Source organism: Schistocerca americana, chromosome 1, assembly GCF_021461395.2.
Source record: "Schistocerca americana isolate TAMUIC-IGC-003095 chromosome 1, iqSchAmer2.1, whole genome shotgun sequence".
NCBI classification, from domain to species: Eukaryota; Metazoa; Arthropoda; class Insecta; order Orthoptera; family Acrididae; genus Schistocerca; species Schistocerca americana.
Genome location: NC_060119.1, coordinates 184,443,287 through 184,460,464, shown reverse-complemented (window position 1 = coordinate 184,460,464; position 17,178 = coordinate 184,443,287). Strand labels below are relative to the sequence as shown.

Genomic DNA, 17,178 nt, shown 5'->3' with positions numbered 1-17,178 from the left:
CCACTTTACTAGCTTAACAGTTATCAAAATTAAGGAAGATACTTTTAACGCTGCTTCTGGTATCCCAGTCTCGAGACAAAGTCTGCTAGAGAGAGTGGAATTGGATCTCTATTGCAAGGTGGAGGTAGTAAAATCATGAGTGCTAACATCTGTCACCTTGCCATGATGCCATATACCATTTCACAACATAACCAACTTATACACTCCACCATGCAGTGACACAAAACTCCGTGTTTTATTCACTTCACTAATGTCTCGTCTTACCACACCATTTGTTCTTGGCCTCTGCCTTTTCTATGGCTCAGGTTCTGTCTCTCCGGATTACTCACTGGACCTTGTTTATCTGTAGTGGCATCTCCATCTGATTCTTTCTTTGTTGTCTTTTCTGTTCCCACTCAGTGATCTGTTGTTGACGGCACCAGACCAGTTGGTCCAACCTCATTGAATTTCTCTCGAGTCGCTCCTAATTTTAGGTCAAATCTCTGTAACAATACTTCAACATTATTATTTTTTACACTTTTTCTTTTCTCTTATTTATTGTGTTGTTCCCAAAAAAAAAAGGACCCTCTATTCACAGACCCAAGGTTAAAAATATGTATAAAGTTCCGTGACAGTGAAGTAAGCACTCCCTGTTGTGCATTATTACATTTTAAGCCTGTTTTTAGCTCTCTGACTGATGTCAATTACATCATGCTTATTGCACACTGACTTAAATCCACATGACAGCAAACTACACAAGTATACATACATTTAAAAAAATAATCAGTACTCGTCCTTGGTTTTGTTTCAGCTTACATGAGTAGCTTGCACATTGTGCATGATGTTCTCAATGTATGCCCAAAGAGGGATGTAGGATGTTCAGTTTGTTAAAACTAGATTATATTCACTTAAATAGGCATAGTCTCAAAGGACGATCAACAACCAATATCTGGATATCTAGCTACTTGTGAGAATCTTCCATGTAACAACTTACAGAATGCATATAGAAACATATAAGGCAAACTACAACAATCATTAACATACCACCACCACCACCACCACCACACTCATATCAAAGGACATTCATCAGCTCATGTGAAATATCCAGTCTTTCATACAAAATCTTCACATCCCCTTTAAATAGTAATTATATGGCCTCCAGTCTTGGAAATTAACTACACAAGAAACACAGATATTGTCTGGGATATCTCATGCAGTAGAGTCAGTCGCCAACAGAAATGGTGTTCTACTTCCATGCACATTCACACCTTTCCATGCAAATATGTGAGAATTGCGTAATATGTATATTTGTAGAGTATAGCTGAGTGTAATGGATGCGTGTACTGTGTAAATTTAAGATGTAACCAAATTATTTTTACATTCGAGTAAAAAAACTCTTACCAGATCTGGGCCAAAATAGGCTGTGGTAACTGTGTCTGCACCATGATATTTCGCGCTTGTGGCCCTGATAAATAGCCTGACCGTGCTCGGTCAGTCGTGTTGAACAACTGTGTATACTTCAGTTTGGACTGATGAGGTACAGCCCATTCTTGCAAGGGAGAGCCTGCTGACAAACTGGAAGAAAATTAAATTTATTAAATTTGCATACAATGACTCACAACTATATGGCAACAACTAAGTCAAGTTATCTTAACAAATGTTTTGCAAGTAACTCACGGTGAATCCATAGAAGCCACTTTTTCCAGAGGAGCTACAGGCGGCACTGAGGTTCCAACTGAAAAAGTTAAAAAAGAAAGATTTAAGAAAAGTACTGATGCCATACAAGTTCTTTTTACATTTCAACTGTCACTGTGAAAATGATTAGTGGTGGGGTTTAGAAGTACAAAAGCGGTATTGCTGCAATGTTCCTTCTGCTTTCACAACATGCAGACGGTTGCAATAAATTCAGATTAAAATGACAACACTTATGGTATATTTCAGTGACACAAAAAATATGGTGAAGAAACAGAAATAATTTCCTTATTCAACCAACAACTTCCACTATTGATGACCAGACCATTCTGTGTTTTTACAATTATTTTCATGGTATTTTGTTTGCTCAGAATGCATATTCTTTTGAAGAGAAACTGAAAATGTGAGATAAAATTTCAGTAATGTACATAATACAAGGTTCTTGCACATGTGTGCACACACACAGCTGCCCAATGATCATAGTGTTCTGAACAGTCAACTATCTGTAGGTGCTTCTCACAGTATTTAACAACCATTGTCCTCAAGTTTTCAAAACTCTGACAAAACACTTTCCATTGAATAGGTAATGCATAATGGATGTAGTGTATTCTGCAGTTCTTTACACAACTGTGTCCAGATTGTGATTATTACATCACAAAATTACTCTTGCTATATTTAAACTGAATTACATATTTTTGCGACCCCAAAAACATTGGAATGGCAGTAACAACTATTCATAGCTTGCCACATTGGATGCGAGGGAGAAATTATGGTCAGAACATATTCTGTATGTTAGTGGTAAAAGAGCCAACATATTGCTGTCACATTTCTTCTGCACACAAAGTTCTAACAAGCCTAGGTACAAGTGATTCTGATTGACTATCATGGCAAAAGAGAGACAAAAAAAAATTCTAGAAGAAAGAAAGAAAGAAAGAAAGAAAGAAAGAAAGAAAGAAAACATTTTTGGTGTTTTCAAGTTTGTTCTCAATGATGACATAAATGTCCTTGGAGCTCTACTGAGTTTTACACATAATCTTGTTTCATCATTCATAATAATTCATACTACCAAACATTCATACTAATCAGAAATACGCATAAAATTCTCATTAAATGCCTGCCTTTATAAAAGATAGTTTGGCTGTAGATTGTGTACCATTTCAGTTTGTGTGGAAGCTATTACAGTCACTCCCACATAACATTTCACATATGTAGTAACATCCATTTTCGTCTGGCTCTCCACTTTATTTCTATGACCTCTGTAAGAATATTGAAAAATTTTGGTAACTGTTTAGTCACATTATCATTATTAACATTTTGCCTGGAGATATGTTGTTCATCCTTGATTATGGATACATACTACATCACAAACATATTCCTATCATTAATGAACTGATTTCACATGAAGCATGCGATATCCCCACAGCTGTCTAAATACCCATCAAATCATAACTACACTGTTTCAATAGACAAATTCAGTCACACAAGGAAGTTATGACTGTCCAGTAACTCTGCTACATTCAACAGCAACAACAAAACAAGTTTCCTGTTCAATGGTACGTAAAATCAAATTCTGGCGCTGAAGGCATCAAATTTCAATGTTTTATATTTTGGTATGATCCCATATATATGTTCAGTTTTGGAGAAAAATCCACAACTTTTTGAATACTTCCAAAATCATACTGTATATTTCAAGAAACTAAGGAAAAAATGGGGAAAAAGACTTCAAAGATTAACATGTAAAATATAGCAAAAGAAACCACTTACCTACAGAGGATTGGTGCATGGTGCACAGAAAAACATAATGGAAAGCAGTAACATTAGCTTTCGAGTTCTTACTAGAAAAATACCAAGAGATCGAAGGCTAGTGTTAAACACTTTCTGTTAAGAGTTTGTGTGTGCCGTGCACCACTCCTTTACAGGTAAATTGTTGCCTTCTCCTTATTTTACATATTTTTTCATCCAGGAATTTCCATTTTTGTTATTCAAAGGTAAACAACTAGGCAAAATGGAATAGGATGTAGAAATAAAGAGTGAGTAACATAGGAGGTGGCAAAAAATCCATCTATTTTACAACGCACTATGCCCATTTTCCTTTACACAATTTTGGTTCTCCCATAAGTTGTGTGTTCTGAGTAACTTGTTTCATATCTTCACCATCTCCCCCCCCCCCCCCCCCTCCAACAAATGTCGAGGAAGGGATTCTTATTTGTGGAAACAGCACTGAAACTTTTAGTATATATAAAGTCTAACTGCAAAATGTTAAATATAGGTTCATATTATAGCCCTATGTAAAAGACAACAAACTCACTCTATACACTAAATTCAAGAAGAGGGCTTTTAGTCCTTTGTATCTACAGCCAATGCAAAATTATTGACAGCAGCCATTGTCCTGTGTTATCATTATTATTTTCGAAAAACACTATTTCACCCTTTTGTACTATTAGATAACTTTGTTCCTTTGAGTATTTTTAAGCTACCTTCATCACAATTCCTATTACCACCACATTGATATTTAACATTTATTAGGGATATTATTAGATCGAGCTGCCTTCACATGGATGCGTTGAAGATAAGATATGTGACTAGAGATTCTCACTGTGAAAGAGAGAGTCTGAAAAATTCCCAGGGGGCAAAATTAGCTAATAGCACAAAAGCATGACATAAAGTGTTAACTTCAAAAATAAAAACAGCCTGTAGAGGACAATGACTTCCCTTAATAAAAAACACTTATCACAGTAGCAAAATAGGTTCATGGTATAAATTACTTTTCCATTACCTGGTGGAGGCCTTGATGGCAATGGTCCTTGGCCAGTTAATATGGACCCATTAGTGAGAGGCTGCGTAAGAGGTACACCCATCGGAACAGAAGTCTGGACAGTTGCTGGCATCACCAGTGAAGGTGTACTGCTGATACTTGTCAAACCTGATGCAAGCGGAACATTCGTGCTAGATGCGATGGGCATATTGGTGCCTGGTGCGAGGGGTAAGCCGGTCCCTGGTGCGAGTGGTAAGCTGGTACCCGGTGCAAGTGGTAAGCTGGTGCCTGCTGCTAGGGGTAGGCTGGCGGTTTGTACGAGAGGAACAGGTGCTCCAGGTGCCAGAGGTGCTCTCATTGGTGGTACCATGCTGGGGATGCTGCTTGGAGGCATTACAGATGTATGTAGTGGGGCTTGTGCAGTAGCCATGATGGGAGGAGTCATTCCGACAGTGGAAAGCCCTGCGGCATGAGCACTGCCCAGTCCCACAAGGGGCGGCTGAGCTGCTGGACGAATGGATGGAGCACTCTGCAGAAGGGAACTGCTCACCAAGGCCGCTGTAACACAAAACTTTCCATGTACACAACAGTCATTCCATTCACATAAGAGTTACGTTGGAAAAATAGGTAGCCTCTTCCCTATTCCTTTTTCCATCAAACAAAACTGTAAAATAATTAAAATTATCTGAACTATTATACACAGAAACCAAATGAGTATATTTTCAGTTGCACATACACCTCATTGCTTTCGAATATCTTTATGCTGTTCGATGGTTTGAAATGTCTTTTTTAATGGATAGTATATTCTTATTAATACTGAGTGGTATGCAACATCACTGCTGTCAGATGTACTCGGTGTCTTGCATTTAATTGTTAAGTCTAACATGTCTCCTACTTTCTACCATTGTTTGATTTGATGAATGCTTTGACTAACTGAAGTATGTTCTTTCAATGGGCCATCAAATATCTTGTCCATAACTGACTGCTTGTTAGGGGCTGTGACTGATTAGATAATACATGAAAATTAGAGGTACACTGCTTCAGCCAGTTGTTTTTATTTTTAATGCCATTACACATTTCAATAGTTGTGCCATCAGCTTCAGGTGTATGTGAAAGTACCTTAAGCTACCTGAAGATGATGATGTGAGCACCATGCTTAGTGATGTTAAAAATAAAAATTACTGAAGCAGTGTATCAATGGGCTCTACTACATAATCATCAGAAAATTCCTTCACTCTGCCAATACTGCACAGTTACAAAAGCAAAATGAATGGATATTTCAATACATCTTATAACAGCAAGTGTGGCAGAATGTCATCAGTCAGCCAATTTGTGGTAGCTGTGGATCCCATTGCAACTAAAATGTCAGCAGTGCTTCCTGTTCCGTAAATTCAGTGTCTGTCTTTCATGCTACGTTAGTTTTAAGCAAAAGCACATGAAAGGCATGTGACTGGTATTTTCAAATTATACTTTTTCTCATAAATGTGTTTCCTTGTACTAATTTTTCTGTGACTACTGCATTAGTGCACATGCTATTAAGTAAATAAATGTTGACTAAAATATTGGTCCTCACACTAATAAACACCACAATATGTTTTCTATGTGACATAGCTAGCCGAAGGTAACAAAGAGTTTTCATTGTTACCCCCGTTTCTTATTAGAAAAGCAAGGAGCTATTGATGTCTGTCGGCACTTCATTGCAAACAATGCTAATTATCTAGAATTTACCCTGGTTTTGTGTATCATGATGCTGTCTTATGTAATAGCATAACCATACTGTAAGGGTGAAATATTAAGAGGAGCATTGGATAACTCCTCGTTGTTTGTGTGAAGACAACATACAAACATAACCCAACATACAAAAATTTTTGATGTAAAAATTTTTGAGAAGTTGAGAACACATGATGCACATTGGAGGTAGGGAGGGGGATCAGTTAATGTACTAAATTCCATGCCACGCAAAAATGTATACTTAGATGACTAAACAATGTGGTGCACCAACAGCCCTGCACACTGGAATAAATGAAATTAAATGGAGCTGATTTTGTCATCAGTATCAAAAACACGCACACACATTGTGGATAAAATTAGCAATACCTTATTTCTTATACAAATATTTCTTTAGAACTACTAATACTACTGCGAGCTGTGCTGCACACTATGTGATTTAGCAATTAATGTCACTGGTTTGCTGACGTCACACCCAACCACCAGTAATTACTTACAATGTAGGAAAAGTTAGATTGCTACTTCCCATAAAGGTGACATGTTACGTTGCACACAGGCACAATTCAAAGACACTTACATACAAGCTTTTGGATATAGCCTTCATCAGAAAACGAAAGAGAAACACAAGTAAGCACACCTCACACGCACGACTTAATTCCAGTCTGTGCATTAGGTGTGCTTGCTTGTTTGAATGAATGGTGTGTGTTTCTCTTTCTTTTTCTGATGAAGGCTGTGGCCAAAAGCTTATGTGCAAGTGTCTTACTTGTGCCTGTCTCCTACTTAATGAGTCATCTTTAAGATAAGTAGCAATCTACCTTTTATTAGCAATCTATCTTTTCCTACACTGTTGATATTCCAACCTGCAGTTTCCATTGCTTGACTTCGCCAGTAATTATTTGTTATTTATGATTTAGCTTCTCTGAAAGGTTCTCAAAAATTCTGATGTTTGTAGTCTTCATATATAACAGGCAATGTCCTAATTGAAAATGTCGTTATTAAGGCAATTTTGAAGCTAGACCTACGAAAATTGCTATTTGGTTTCAGTCAGAAATAAAGAAATATGTGTTTCAGCATTTACAGGTTTTTCTTGAAAATATATCATTATTAAAGAATTACTAACACATTTTTAAAGCTACATCTATTAACACTGGTATTTGAGTTCTCAGTTTCAGTATTTTTGGAAATTGAACCCCTAAGGGGTGAAAGAGGGGATAAGATTTTTTATGAAGTTATTTTATTATGAAAGCATTTTTTACAGCTAAAACTAAGAAAATTTAAAATAGGCTTCTCAGCAAGAAATAAAAAAATATGTTTCACCCTTTTTGGAAATTCAACCTTTCAAGTGGTGGAAGTTTTACAAAAACATTTCATTGCCAAAGCATTTTCAATGCTAAATCTTTGAAACTTGGTATTTGGCCTCTCAGAGATGAAGAATTGTGTGTTTTACTGTTCTTGGAAATTTAACCCCTAAGCCGATGAAACAGGGTCAGACTGATTCACTGACTCATCATCGCCCAGTCCAAACCACTAAGGAAAGAAACTAAGTTTCGAGATGCTATGGATATTATATTTAGGTATCGCTTAAGAAGCGATTGTGAAATTTAAAATTCTCCAGGTGAATCAAATGTTTGAAGCGATTTCGGGATTGCAGCCAATTGTTGTAAACTTGACTCCATGATATTTTGACGGAACACCTGCCAATCATCTTCATGTGAGCCTTCAGAGACTGATGAGTATGTTCCCTGCTTCACGTTCTACAGCGCACTGACAGTATTGCCATGTTTGCATCAGAGTAAAGGTGGCAAATGGTTCGCACCATCCGGCGGTAAAGCATTTGCTAGTGGAACTGTGAAGATCACTGTTTCGGCTGTGCCACTTGTTGCGATCATCAGAGTATCCTGGGGTCTTAGACTGCAGCAATTCTCGGAAATGACAGGATTCGACACGTTATCCAGCTGGCAGCCACTGTCCAGCTCGTTAGATTTTCCATGATGGGTATTTCAATGGATTCTTTTATAATGGAGTCCCAAAAAGATGTTGCCAAAATTAAAGTTTTGTCATACTCCACTGAATGTCCATTGGAGATACCATGTTCCGCAATCGCAGACTTGCTGGATTGTGAAAGGCAAGTGTAACGTTTATGTTCTGTACAGCACTCTCTACTGTGGGTGTTTTTTTTTTCCTATCTAGGCCATACCACACTGGCAGGGTATTATGTAAATTCCCAGCTTTCGCAATAACGAATTATCCTTCATTGATCCCAGCAGATCTGAAATCTTAGATGGTAGCGCAATATCACTTTCACCTCAATATCGTTAAAGATTCTTGCTATTTTGAAGGAAGTATTTACAATGAAAGGAAGAAAAGCTAGGGACTTTGCTGGCGCGTTCTCCTCTTTCTCCACTTCCCGGTTCTTGGTTTTAGCTGAGAATGTCCTGTTTATTTGCGGGATAGGGTATCCATTGGCCCTGAACATTGTCTTGAAATGTGCAAGCTCTTTAGGCAAACGATCTGCATCCAAAACTGCATGGGCTCTGTGTACACGGCTTTTAAGCACTCTCGTGGTCTGGGATTGTTGACTGCAATTTGAATAATCAGTACAAATCAGTGAGAGTGGGCTTCAGATAAACAGAATGTCCCAGAGAGCAGTCACCCTTCTGTGTAACCAGAACATCCAGATACAGGAATGGGAGACAGCCACCTTTCTCTGTTCCACAGTAAATCGAATGATATTATTGATGGAGTTAAGATTATGTAAAAACTTCATTAACCTATCTTATCTGTGGGGCCATACTATGTAAGTATCATCTATGTACCTCCAAGAAACAGTTAGTTTAAGAACAACTGATTCAAGTGCTCGTTCCTCACAATCCTTCATAAAAAAAGTTAGCCATCATTGGAAACAAGGAGCTGCCCATGGCAACACCATCAGTCTGTTCACAATATTCTTGGTTGAACATAAAATAGGTTGAGGAAAGAGCATGCCAAAACAAAGCAGTGATACCTGAAAGAAACTGTACCAATTTGCATCAAGAAATCCTTTGTAAAAAGAGATACTACACCAAGACTCACTAAAAGATCCAAACTAGTTAAGTGGAGAGCCCCCAATCTGTTGATAGAATTGGTCGAGTTCCGTATATGATGTGACATTTACCAAACAATGGTCTCGGCAAGAAAGCAAGATGTCTGGCTAAATCATATGTAGCGGCATCAATACCGTCTTGGTGGTATGCTGCCATGTGGGCTTAACTGCTCTATTGTCTTTGGAGGTAATGAGGAGGAATTAAGGAGTGTACACGTCTTCCATTGCACATGTACTGTAGGGTTGTGATCAATCTTCCTGTACAATGATTGATCCGGTACAAGACTGATTATGATCCTGCAGCACAAGTGCAATGGAAGACATGTGCACTGCTGAATTCTTCCTCGTTACCTCCAGAGACCTTCAAGTGGTTGTGACCACATATCAAGCATACCCCCAAGACCGTACGGTCTTCCTAAGATGCACAAAAATGGTCTTACCTTACAGACTATAGTGAGTAATATTGACACCCACCACATATGTTCTAGCCAAACAGCTTGCTTTCTTGCTAAGACCATTGATTGGCAAATGTCCACATCATGTACACAACTCAGCCAATTTTACCAACAGACTGGAGGCTCTTCACCTAAATATTGAGTTTTGATGTAGTATCTCTTTTTACAAAGGTACCTCTTGCTGATTCCTTGGCACAAAGTGGTACAGTTTCATTCAAGCATTACTGCTTTATTTTGGCATGTTCTTTCCTCAACCTATTTTATGTTTAACTAAGAATATTTTGAACATACTGATAGCGTTGCCACTTACACCCTTTCGTCTCCAATGGTGACTAACTTTTTTGTGGAGGATTTTAAGGAATGACACTTGAATCAGTGGTTCTTAAACCAACTGTTTCTTGGTGGTATGTGGATGATACTTTCATAGTGTGGCTGGCCCCCAAGAGAAGATAAGTTAATGGAGTTTTTCATCACCTTAATTCCATTAATGACAACATTCAATCTAATATGGAACTAGAGAAAGATGGCTGTCTGCCATTCCTGGATCTGGATGTTTTGGTTACATGGAAGAGTGACGGCTCTCTGGGGCCTTCTGTTTATCTTAAGCCCACTCACACTAATTTGTACTTACACCCTTCGAGTTGCAACCACCAATTCCAAATCATGAGAGCAGTTAAAACTCCTGTACACAGAGCCCATACAGATTCAGATGCACATCATGTGCCTAAAGAGTGTGCACATTTAAAGCCAATGTTCAGAGACAATGGATACTCTACCTGGCATTGTCACCTAAAACCAAGAACCAGGAACTGGGTAAAGAGGAGAACACACTAGCAAAGTCCGCAGCTTTTCTTCCCATTGTTGAAAATATTTCCTTCAAAATAGCAAGAATAAGGTGAAAGTGATTTTCTGCTAGCATCTAAGATTTTTGACCTCCTGGGATCAGTGAAAAATAATTTGTTATTGGAGAAGGTGGGAATTTACAAATATTGTACCAGTGTGGTATGGCCTATACAGGACAAACAACAAAGGAATACTGCACAGAACATAAATGTTGCACTCACCTTTTGCAACCCAATGGAGTACGACAAAACTTTAATTTTGGCCACAGTAACATCTTTTTGGGACTACATTATAAAAGAAGCCATTGGAATACACAACATGGAAAATCTAATGAACCATGACATTGGCTACCAGCTGGATAATGCGTGTAATCCTGTCATCTCAGATTTGCTACAGACAAAGACACCAGAATGCTCCGATGGCAGCAGCGAGCGACAACACTGAAACAGCTCAACTTCGCAGTTCCACTAGTGATGTCACCATGCCTCTGATGCAAGTGCAGCAATACACTCAGCACACTAAGTTTGGCGGATAGGAGAACATCTTTGTTGGTCTTTGGAGGTTCACCTGAAGATTTATGGCAGGGGTACAGCCAAATACTGTGGAGTGTAGTTTATAAGAACCGGCTGCAATCCTAAATAAGATTGTCCGAAATTCCACTACTAAGTGAGTGAAATAGGGGATGAACGGCTTTTTGAAAGTATGCCACCATTAAGGGAATTTTGAAGCTTTAACTATGAAAACTTGTTTTCTCAGTCAGAAAATAAAATATGTGTGTTTCAGCATTTTTGGAAATTCAACCACTATGGAGGTAAAATAGTGGGTGATTTTTTCTTTATTTTTTGAAAGTAAAGAACTACTAAAGGATTTTTAAGGCTACATCTATGACAACTGGTATTTGACTTCTTGTTTGTATTTTTTAAAAAAAGTTAAAGTATTTCTGAAAATTCAACCACTATGGGAAAGCAATAGACGATGAAAATTTTTTAGAGAATATTTCATTACATTAAAAAAAAATTTAAAGCTAAATTTATGAAAACTGTTAATATGCATCTCTGTTAAATATACAGAAATATTTGTTAGGGGATGAAAGTTGCTATTGAAATGTCTCCAGAAGAATGAAAACTTTGGACTCCAGCTACTAGAATAGCTTTTTTGTCAGAAGCACATTCGGAAAAGACCATGATTATATGGCCTTAATTAGTGTGAAAGGCTTACAAGGTGTTGCAATTTAAGAACATAAAAATTCGATTACATAAAAACAAAAACAGAAAGATTTCTGCAGGCCATACAGTTTACACGAGTGAAGCAGCAGGCACTAAGCTAGCATCCGTATAGTTTGGAACATTCGAAGTTTGTATAAACAGCAACACACAACCATAAGTGTTTTCCTGCAAGACTAGTCAGGACAACAAAATTGCTCAAAGGATTCAACAGTCACCAAACACTACAGGTGGGATGATGTTGTGTGTTTTGCAAATGTGTGCATTTATTTTGACAGCAAAGGCCAAAAATGGTTCGAGAATAATGAATAGATGCTTGATAACTGAGACTAATCCAAGCCCGAACTGGGAGGGGGGAGGAATTGGTGACAACCAACAGAAAGCATACTAACGGGAAGAACTATTGAAAAATATGGTCTAATGTCATGGGGAAAACACAGTCTTACATACAGAACATTTTTTTTACGAATCTGAATATGAGAGAAGCCAAAAGAATCTCATCTTTAATGAAAAGGGCTTCCGAAGACATGTACCAAGCTGTTCTTATAAAATATGTTATAACAACAACAGAATTCATGAAGTGACAAAAAAAAATAATAATAATAATTCAAATTCCAAAGAAAGCAGATACTGTGACACGTCAATATTATGGAACCATTCATTTAGTAAGTTATGGTTGCAAAATACTAACTCGAATTCTTTACAGAAGGATGGAAAAACTGGAAGAAGCAGACATCAGGGCAGATTGTTTTGGGTTCTGGTGAAATGCTAGGACCATGTGAGGCAATACTGACCCTACGACTTCTCATAGAAGATGAAAAGCCTTGCACAGGATAGAGCAGCATGGAGAGCTGCACCAAACCAGTTTCTGGACTGAAGACCACCACCACCACAACAACAACAACAGTGACTTGCACGCACAATGATTTTTCAGAAGCAATACCAGAAAATACAGTTCATTTAAATTCAAAAAGATTGTTCTATCTTCAGCCAACTTTAATGCAAACCATGTGAACTTTATCATTTCTATGAAATTAATGCACTAAATTGATGCAGAATTAAAGAAGATATTTTTATGGGATCTTCCCTTGAGGTGATTTCTCTATTAGTCTTCAGTAAGTCAGGAGCATTTTGAATTTCTTTCATGAAAATTATAACCTGCCTGTATAAACGAACATCACAGGGTTGGCAAAGTTGAGTACATTTGGTGTGATAATTTTTATTGTGTGGCTGCATGCCTGTCTTTCACCTACAAAGATGTGACTGTAAAGTATCTTGTCTGTCTGCCCTCTCCATGAACCATGAATCAATAACATAAAGAATATTTTGTGCTGTGTACAGAAGAATGACAGATTTTAAAAAACTCTTCCTGCAGCAGTTTTGTGAGCTTCCCTGATTTTGTGCAAGTCACAACTACATTTTTCTTAATTTATGAGTCATCAACTCTTTTTTGAACAATCCAATCAAATTTCCTGGATGTTTCTTGTGCACATAAGAAAACATAAGAGAATATTTTTCTTTACACAGTTCTAGTATAGTGTGCTGTGAAGAAATCGCTAATCTTTTTCAAATTGTTTTTTGTACCTTGTTCTGCAGGGGATCTAGAATACGTAGATTGGTACTGGCAGAGGGTTTGATTGCTATTAATTACACAACTGAGGTGAAAATTAGAGATAAATACCTTCATCTGTATCTGAAATCCTTCAGCAGATGCTAATACTTCATCTATAATTCAGAACTCTTTGGAGCTGTTCAAATATTTGAGACTGAAACTACGAACCACAAACAGAATACACAACTGGAGGAAGTATGCCGTAAATTGTGATCTATTAATGAAATTACTACAGTGAAAATGACTATGTTTGAATAATCTGCTTGAAAAAGTACTGACAGCTTGGTTGCCATGAACAAACCTCATGTGTGTCTTCAGTTTCTTTAAGCAAAAAGCCCCCCTGCCCCCCCCCCCCCCCAAATATGCGCCCCTGGACTGTTGCAGGGCCTCATACAAAGAACATGGATGATGTGTGTCTGCATTTGTCTTCTTGATGAAGGGTCATAATCCTCAACTTTGCATGTGATGTCCAGAAAGCGAGTAACGATGTCATATGTTAAAAAGTAGCACTTTAGTTACTTCTCAGAGAATCTGCACAGGTGTAAAAATCCACACCAAGAGTTCTAGGCTGTATTTCACTGGCTGGTGCTTGGTGTTCCAACACTCTCGATCCTTCTCCTCAGTGTCCATAGTACGTAAGAGCACTAGCTGTCTTGCTTCTCTGGTCCTGTTGATGAAGTGTTTAACACAATCATCCTAAGCATTGTCTGGATGAAATAGGGAAAGTACGAGTATATCAACTGATGGTTCTGCCTCGTGATGGTGAAGCAGAAAATGTAGTATGAAGATTACAGTGTCTCTTCACTGTGTTGTATGAAAATGTCCACATGGACAATATTTTATGTGAATCTCTCTGTTTAACATCAAATAAAATAAGAGCATATCTTCCAATGTTTTAATAAATCATTCTGTGAGGCCACTCATCTATGAGTGGTAGGCAGTTGTCATCCTGTGCCTGAAGTTGCAATATGAAATTACCTCTGATACTGGTCTAGACTGGTACACTTTTCCACAGTCAGAGATCACTACACAGGGTGCTGCATGCTCCCAAATTATGTCTTCTACAAGAACCTCTAGCAGTTGGCACAGCTCTGGTGACAGCATAGTGGGCGAGATAGTCAGTACAGACTATTATCAACTGATTCCTATTTGCCAACTTTGGGAACTTCCCCAAGAGGTCAATTGCAATTCCTTGGAATAGCACTGCTGCAAGTGGAATTTGTGTTAAATGCACCAGAGGTAGACGCGGCAGGTGTTTCAGTTGCTGGCATTTCTTATGGTGGATCACATAGTGTAACAGATCGGTAGTGATATACCTGCATCTAATTCTGTCTTAGAGTCTTCACAAATTCCAGGGAGCAGATGTTGGAACATCATAGAAATATATAAGATAGCTGGAGATGAGTCGTGATGATGAGCAACCGCATCTGCCACATTGGACCATAGTTCCTCTTATGCAGTGTTCTGTTTACTGGCTGAAATTTTCCTTTGGTCATTTTCTCCTCCTTCATGGGGCTCTATGTTTTCTGTAATGCTGCAGCTACTGTCTGTTCAATAGCAATGTCATTTAATGCAGCAATCACAGATTTCATCCTACTACTGTTTTCTGGCAAAGGATTCCTTGAAAGACAGGCAGCATCCTTCAGTTTGCATCCACTTTTGTGTACCACTGTGACATCCTACTCCTGAAGCCTCAGTGACCATCTCACCTAGTTGACATTACAGATTCTTCAGGCTAATCCACCATCATTGAGAATGGTGGTCCATCACAACTGTGTTTTGCATAATAAGTACGGCCACAACTTGTTGATGGCCAAACCAACAGCAAGACACTTTTTCAGTTGTAAAGCAGTTCATCATAGATTTGCAGAATACTTTAGAAGTATAAGTTATCACCTTTCCAGCACCTTCCTCAATTTGTGCAAGAGCTGCACCTATCCCATGCCCTAGCACCTGTGTATGTGTGTCCTGGAAATCCCTTCAAACAATACTACGGCTGCAGAAGATGTTAGCAGCTCCTTAAGGACAAGAAAGATCTTTCTTGTACATCACATCAGGAAAATGTGTGTCTCCCTGTAGTAGTTCTTCCAAGTGACATGCCCTGACCTGTCTTCTTGGTACAGCAATCCTTTATTAATCTCTGGTAGTATGAGACCAAGTTTTATGGAGGCAGTCTCTTCCTCAATCTGCCAGTAGCCTGTATGTATGACCATATTGAGAATATTTTCCCCCTTCCAAACAGTCAACGATATCATCACAAGGCAATGGGTCCACATCTTTTTTGTGATCTTGTTCAATTTTCAGTAATTGGCGCGCGTGCCCACACACCCACACACACACACACACACACACACACACACACACAATGTGCTGCACAATGTGCTGTCCTCTTTCATGAGAACCACAGGAGAGGACCAATGACTTTCTAAAGGTTCTATGATGTCACATTGCAGCACCATCTCCATTTCCTCTTTAATTATGCATTGTTCTTCTGATGTACCCTATATGAACATTGGCTAATTGGTGGATGATACCCAGTGCTGATACAGTGTTTTAACATGGGTTGATTGATCTGGTTTTTCCTCAATCCAAATTGGAAAGCATCAAAAAATTGTCACAGAATGGCTAACACTCACCTAAGTTCCTCTGATAGACCAGATCATATTGGCAAGTTAATAGTACCTTCGTCCACTGAGTTTCTTGTGGTGGTACCAGAGCACAAGTTTTTTCATCAACACCCCTCCTGGACTGGTTCGGTTGTTCCTACACACTTGCCTTTAGAGATGAGTGGTGGCTGCTTGTGACAATTAGTGATCCGAAGTTCTCTTTGACCACCTACAATGCTTATAATTGTCACTCATATGTAGATTTCTTTTGTGAACTCTGGTATCTTTTTGCAACTGACAAAAGTTCAATAGTTTAACAGAGAGTCTCGATTGATCGCTGGAACTCTTCTTGCTAACAGAGGGATAACAATGTCTTGAATGGCAAACAAGTGACCAGGGAAATCTTTGTTGTGTGTTCTTTTTGGAACAGCTTCATCAATCTGGAGTTCTGATGTTTTGTAGTTTATGACTGTTTATGATGTCTGTAAGACATCCTATGTGATAACAACATCATGACTACAATCTGTTAAAATAACAAATTCGAAGAGCTGTGTTCTGCCACTGATAGTCATCCTTCCTATACATGTACTTATCAGCTGGATGACCTTCATCAGTCATCATGAACCTTAGTCCTCTTTAGCTGGTGACAATAAGCTTTTGACATCACAGAAGAAGCAGAAGCCCCCGAGCCTACTATTGTCTGGGCACGATAGCTGTCAGTGAAGACATCAGTGAGATTTTATGACATCTTAGTAACTGTCATTCATGGAGGATTTTCCTCTGTGGCAGCTCACCTCCATAAATGGTCACATTACTTAGTTATCCTGAATTCAGTGGCTAGGCGAGTGACTGGTAACTCTGTACAACAATGGGGAACGAATATGGCATGTTGGGGGGGGGGGGGGGGGGGGGGTGACCTCACCCAGGGTGTGGTGGTGGACTTCATACCACAGGTTGGCTGCAATTGTCTGCAATTGACTGTCACAAACAGGATTGTTGTGATGGTTGACTTCTTGTGGCATTACAATTGTTCAACACTCACCACCCTTCTCTGCAGTAGTGTACAATGTGTCCATGGCATCCACAGCAGAAACATACTAGCATGTTGTGCTCCAAATGTCTGTTCTTCTGTGGGATGTTATAGTTGGAAGAGTTGGTTGCACCTGTGATGGTCAGATGCTGGAGTGTTGTTAGGCAGCTGTG

The 17,178-nt window shown here is 38.7% G+C and overlaps 1 protein-coding gene across 1 annotated transcript in view; it reads right to left on the bottom strand.

Moving 5' to 3' along the window:
- Nucleotides 1-17,178, bottom strand: part of LOC124615702 (intersectin-1) — a 225,358-nt gene that overhangs the window by 200,011 nt on the left and 8,169 nt on the right. The window contains exons 4-6 of the mRNA XM_047143787.1: nt 4,448-4,984; nt 1,657-1,714; nt 1,381-1,554 (exon numbers count right to left, since the gene is read on the bottom strand). Coding sequence (XP_046999743.1) covers nt 1,381-1,554; nt 1,657-1,714; nt 4,448-4,984 — 769 coding nt within the window. The remainder of the gene's footprint in view (nt 1-1,380; nt 1,555-1,656; nt 1,715-4,447; nt 4,985-17,178) is intronic.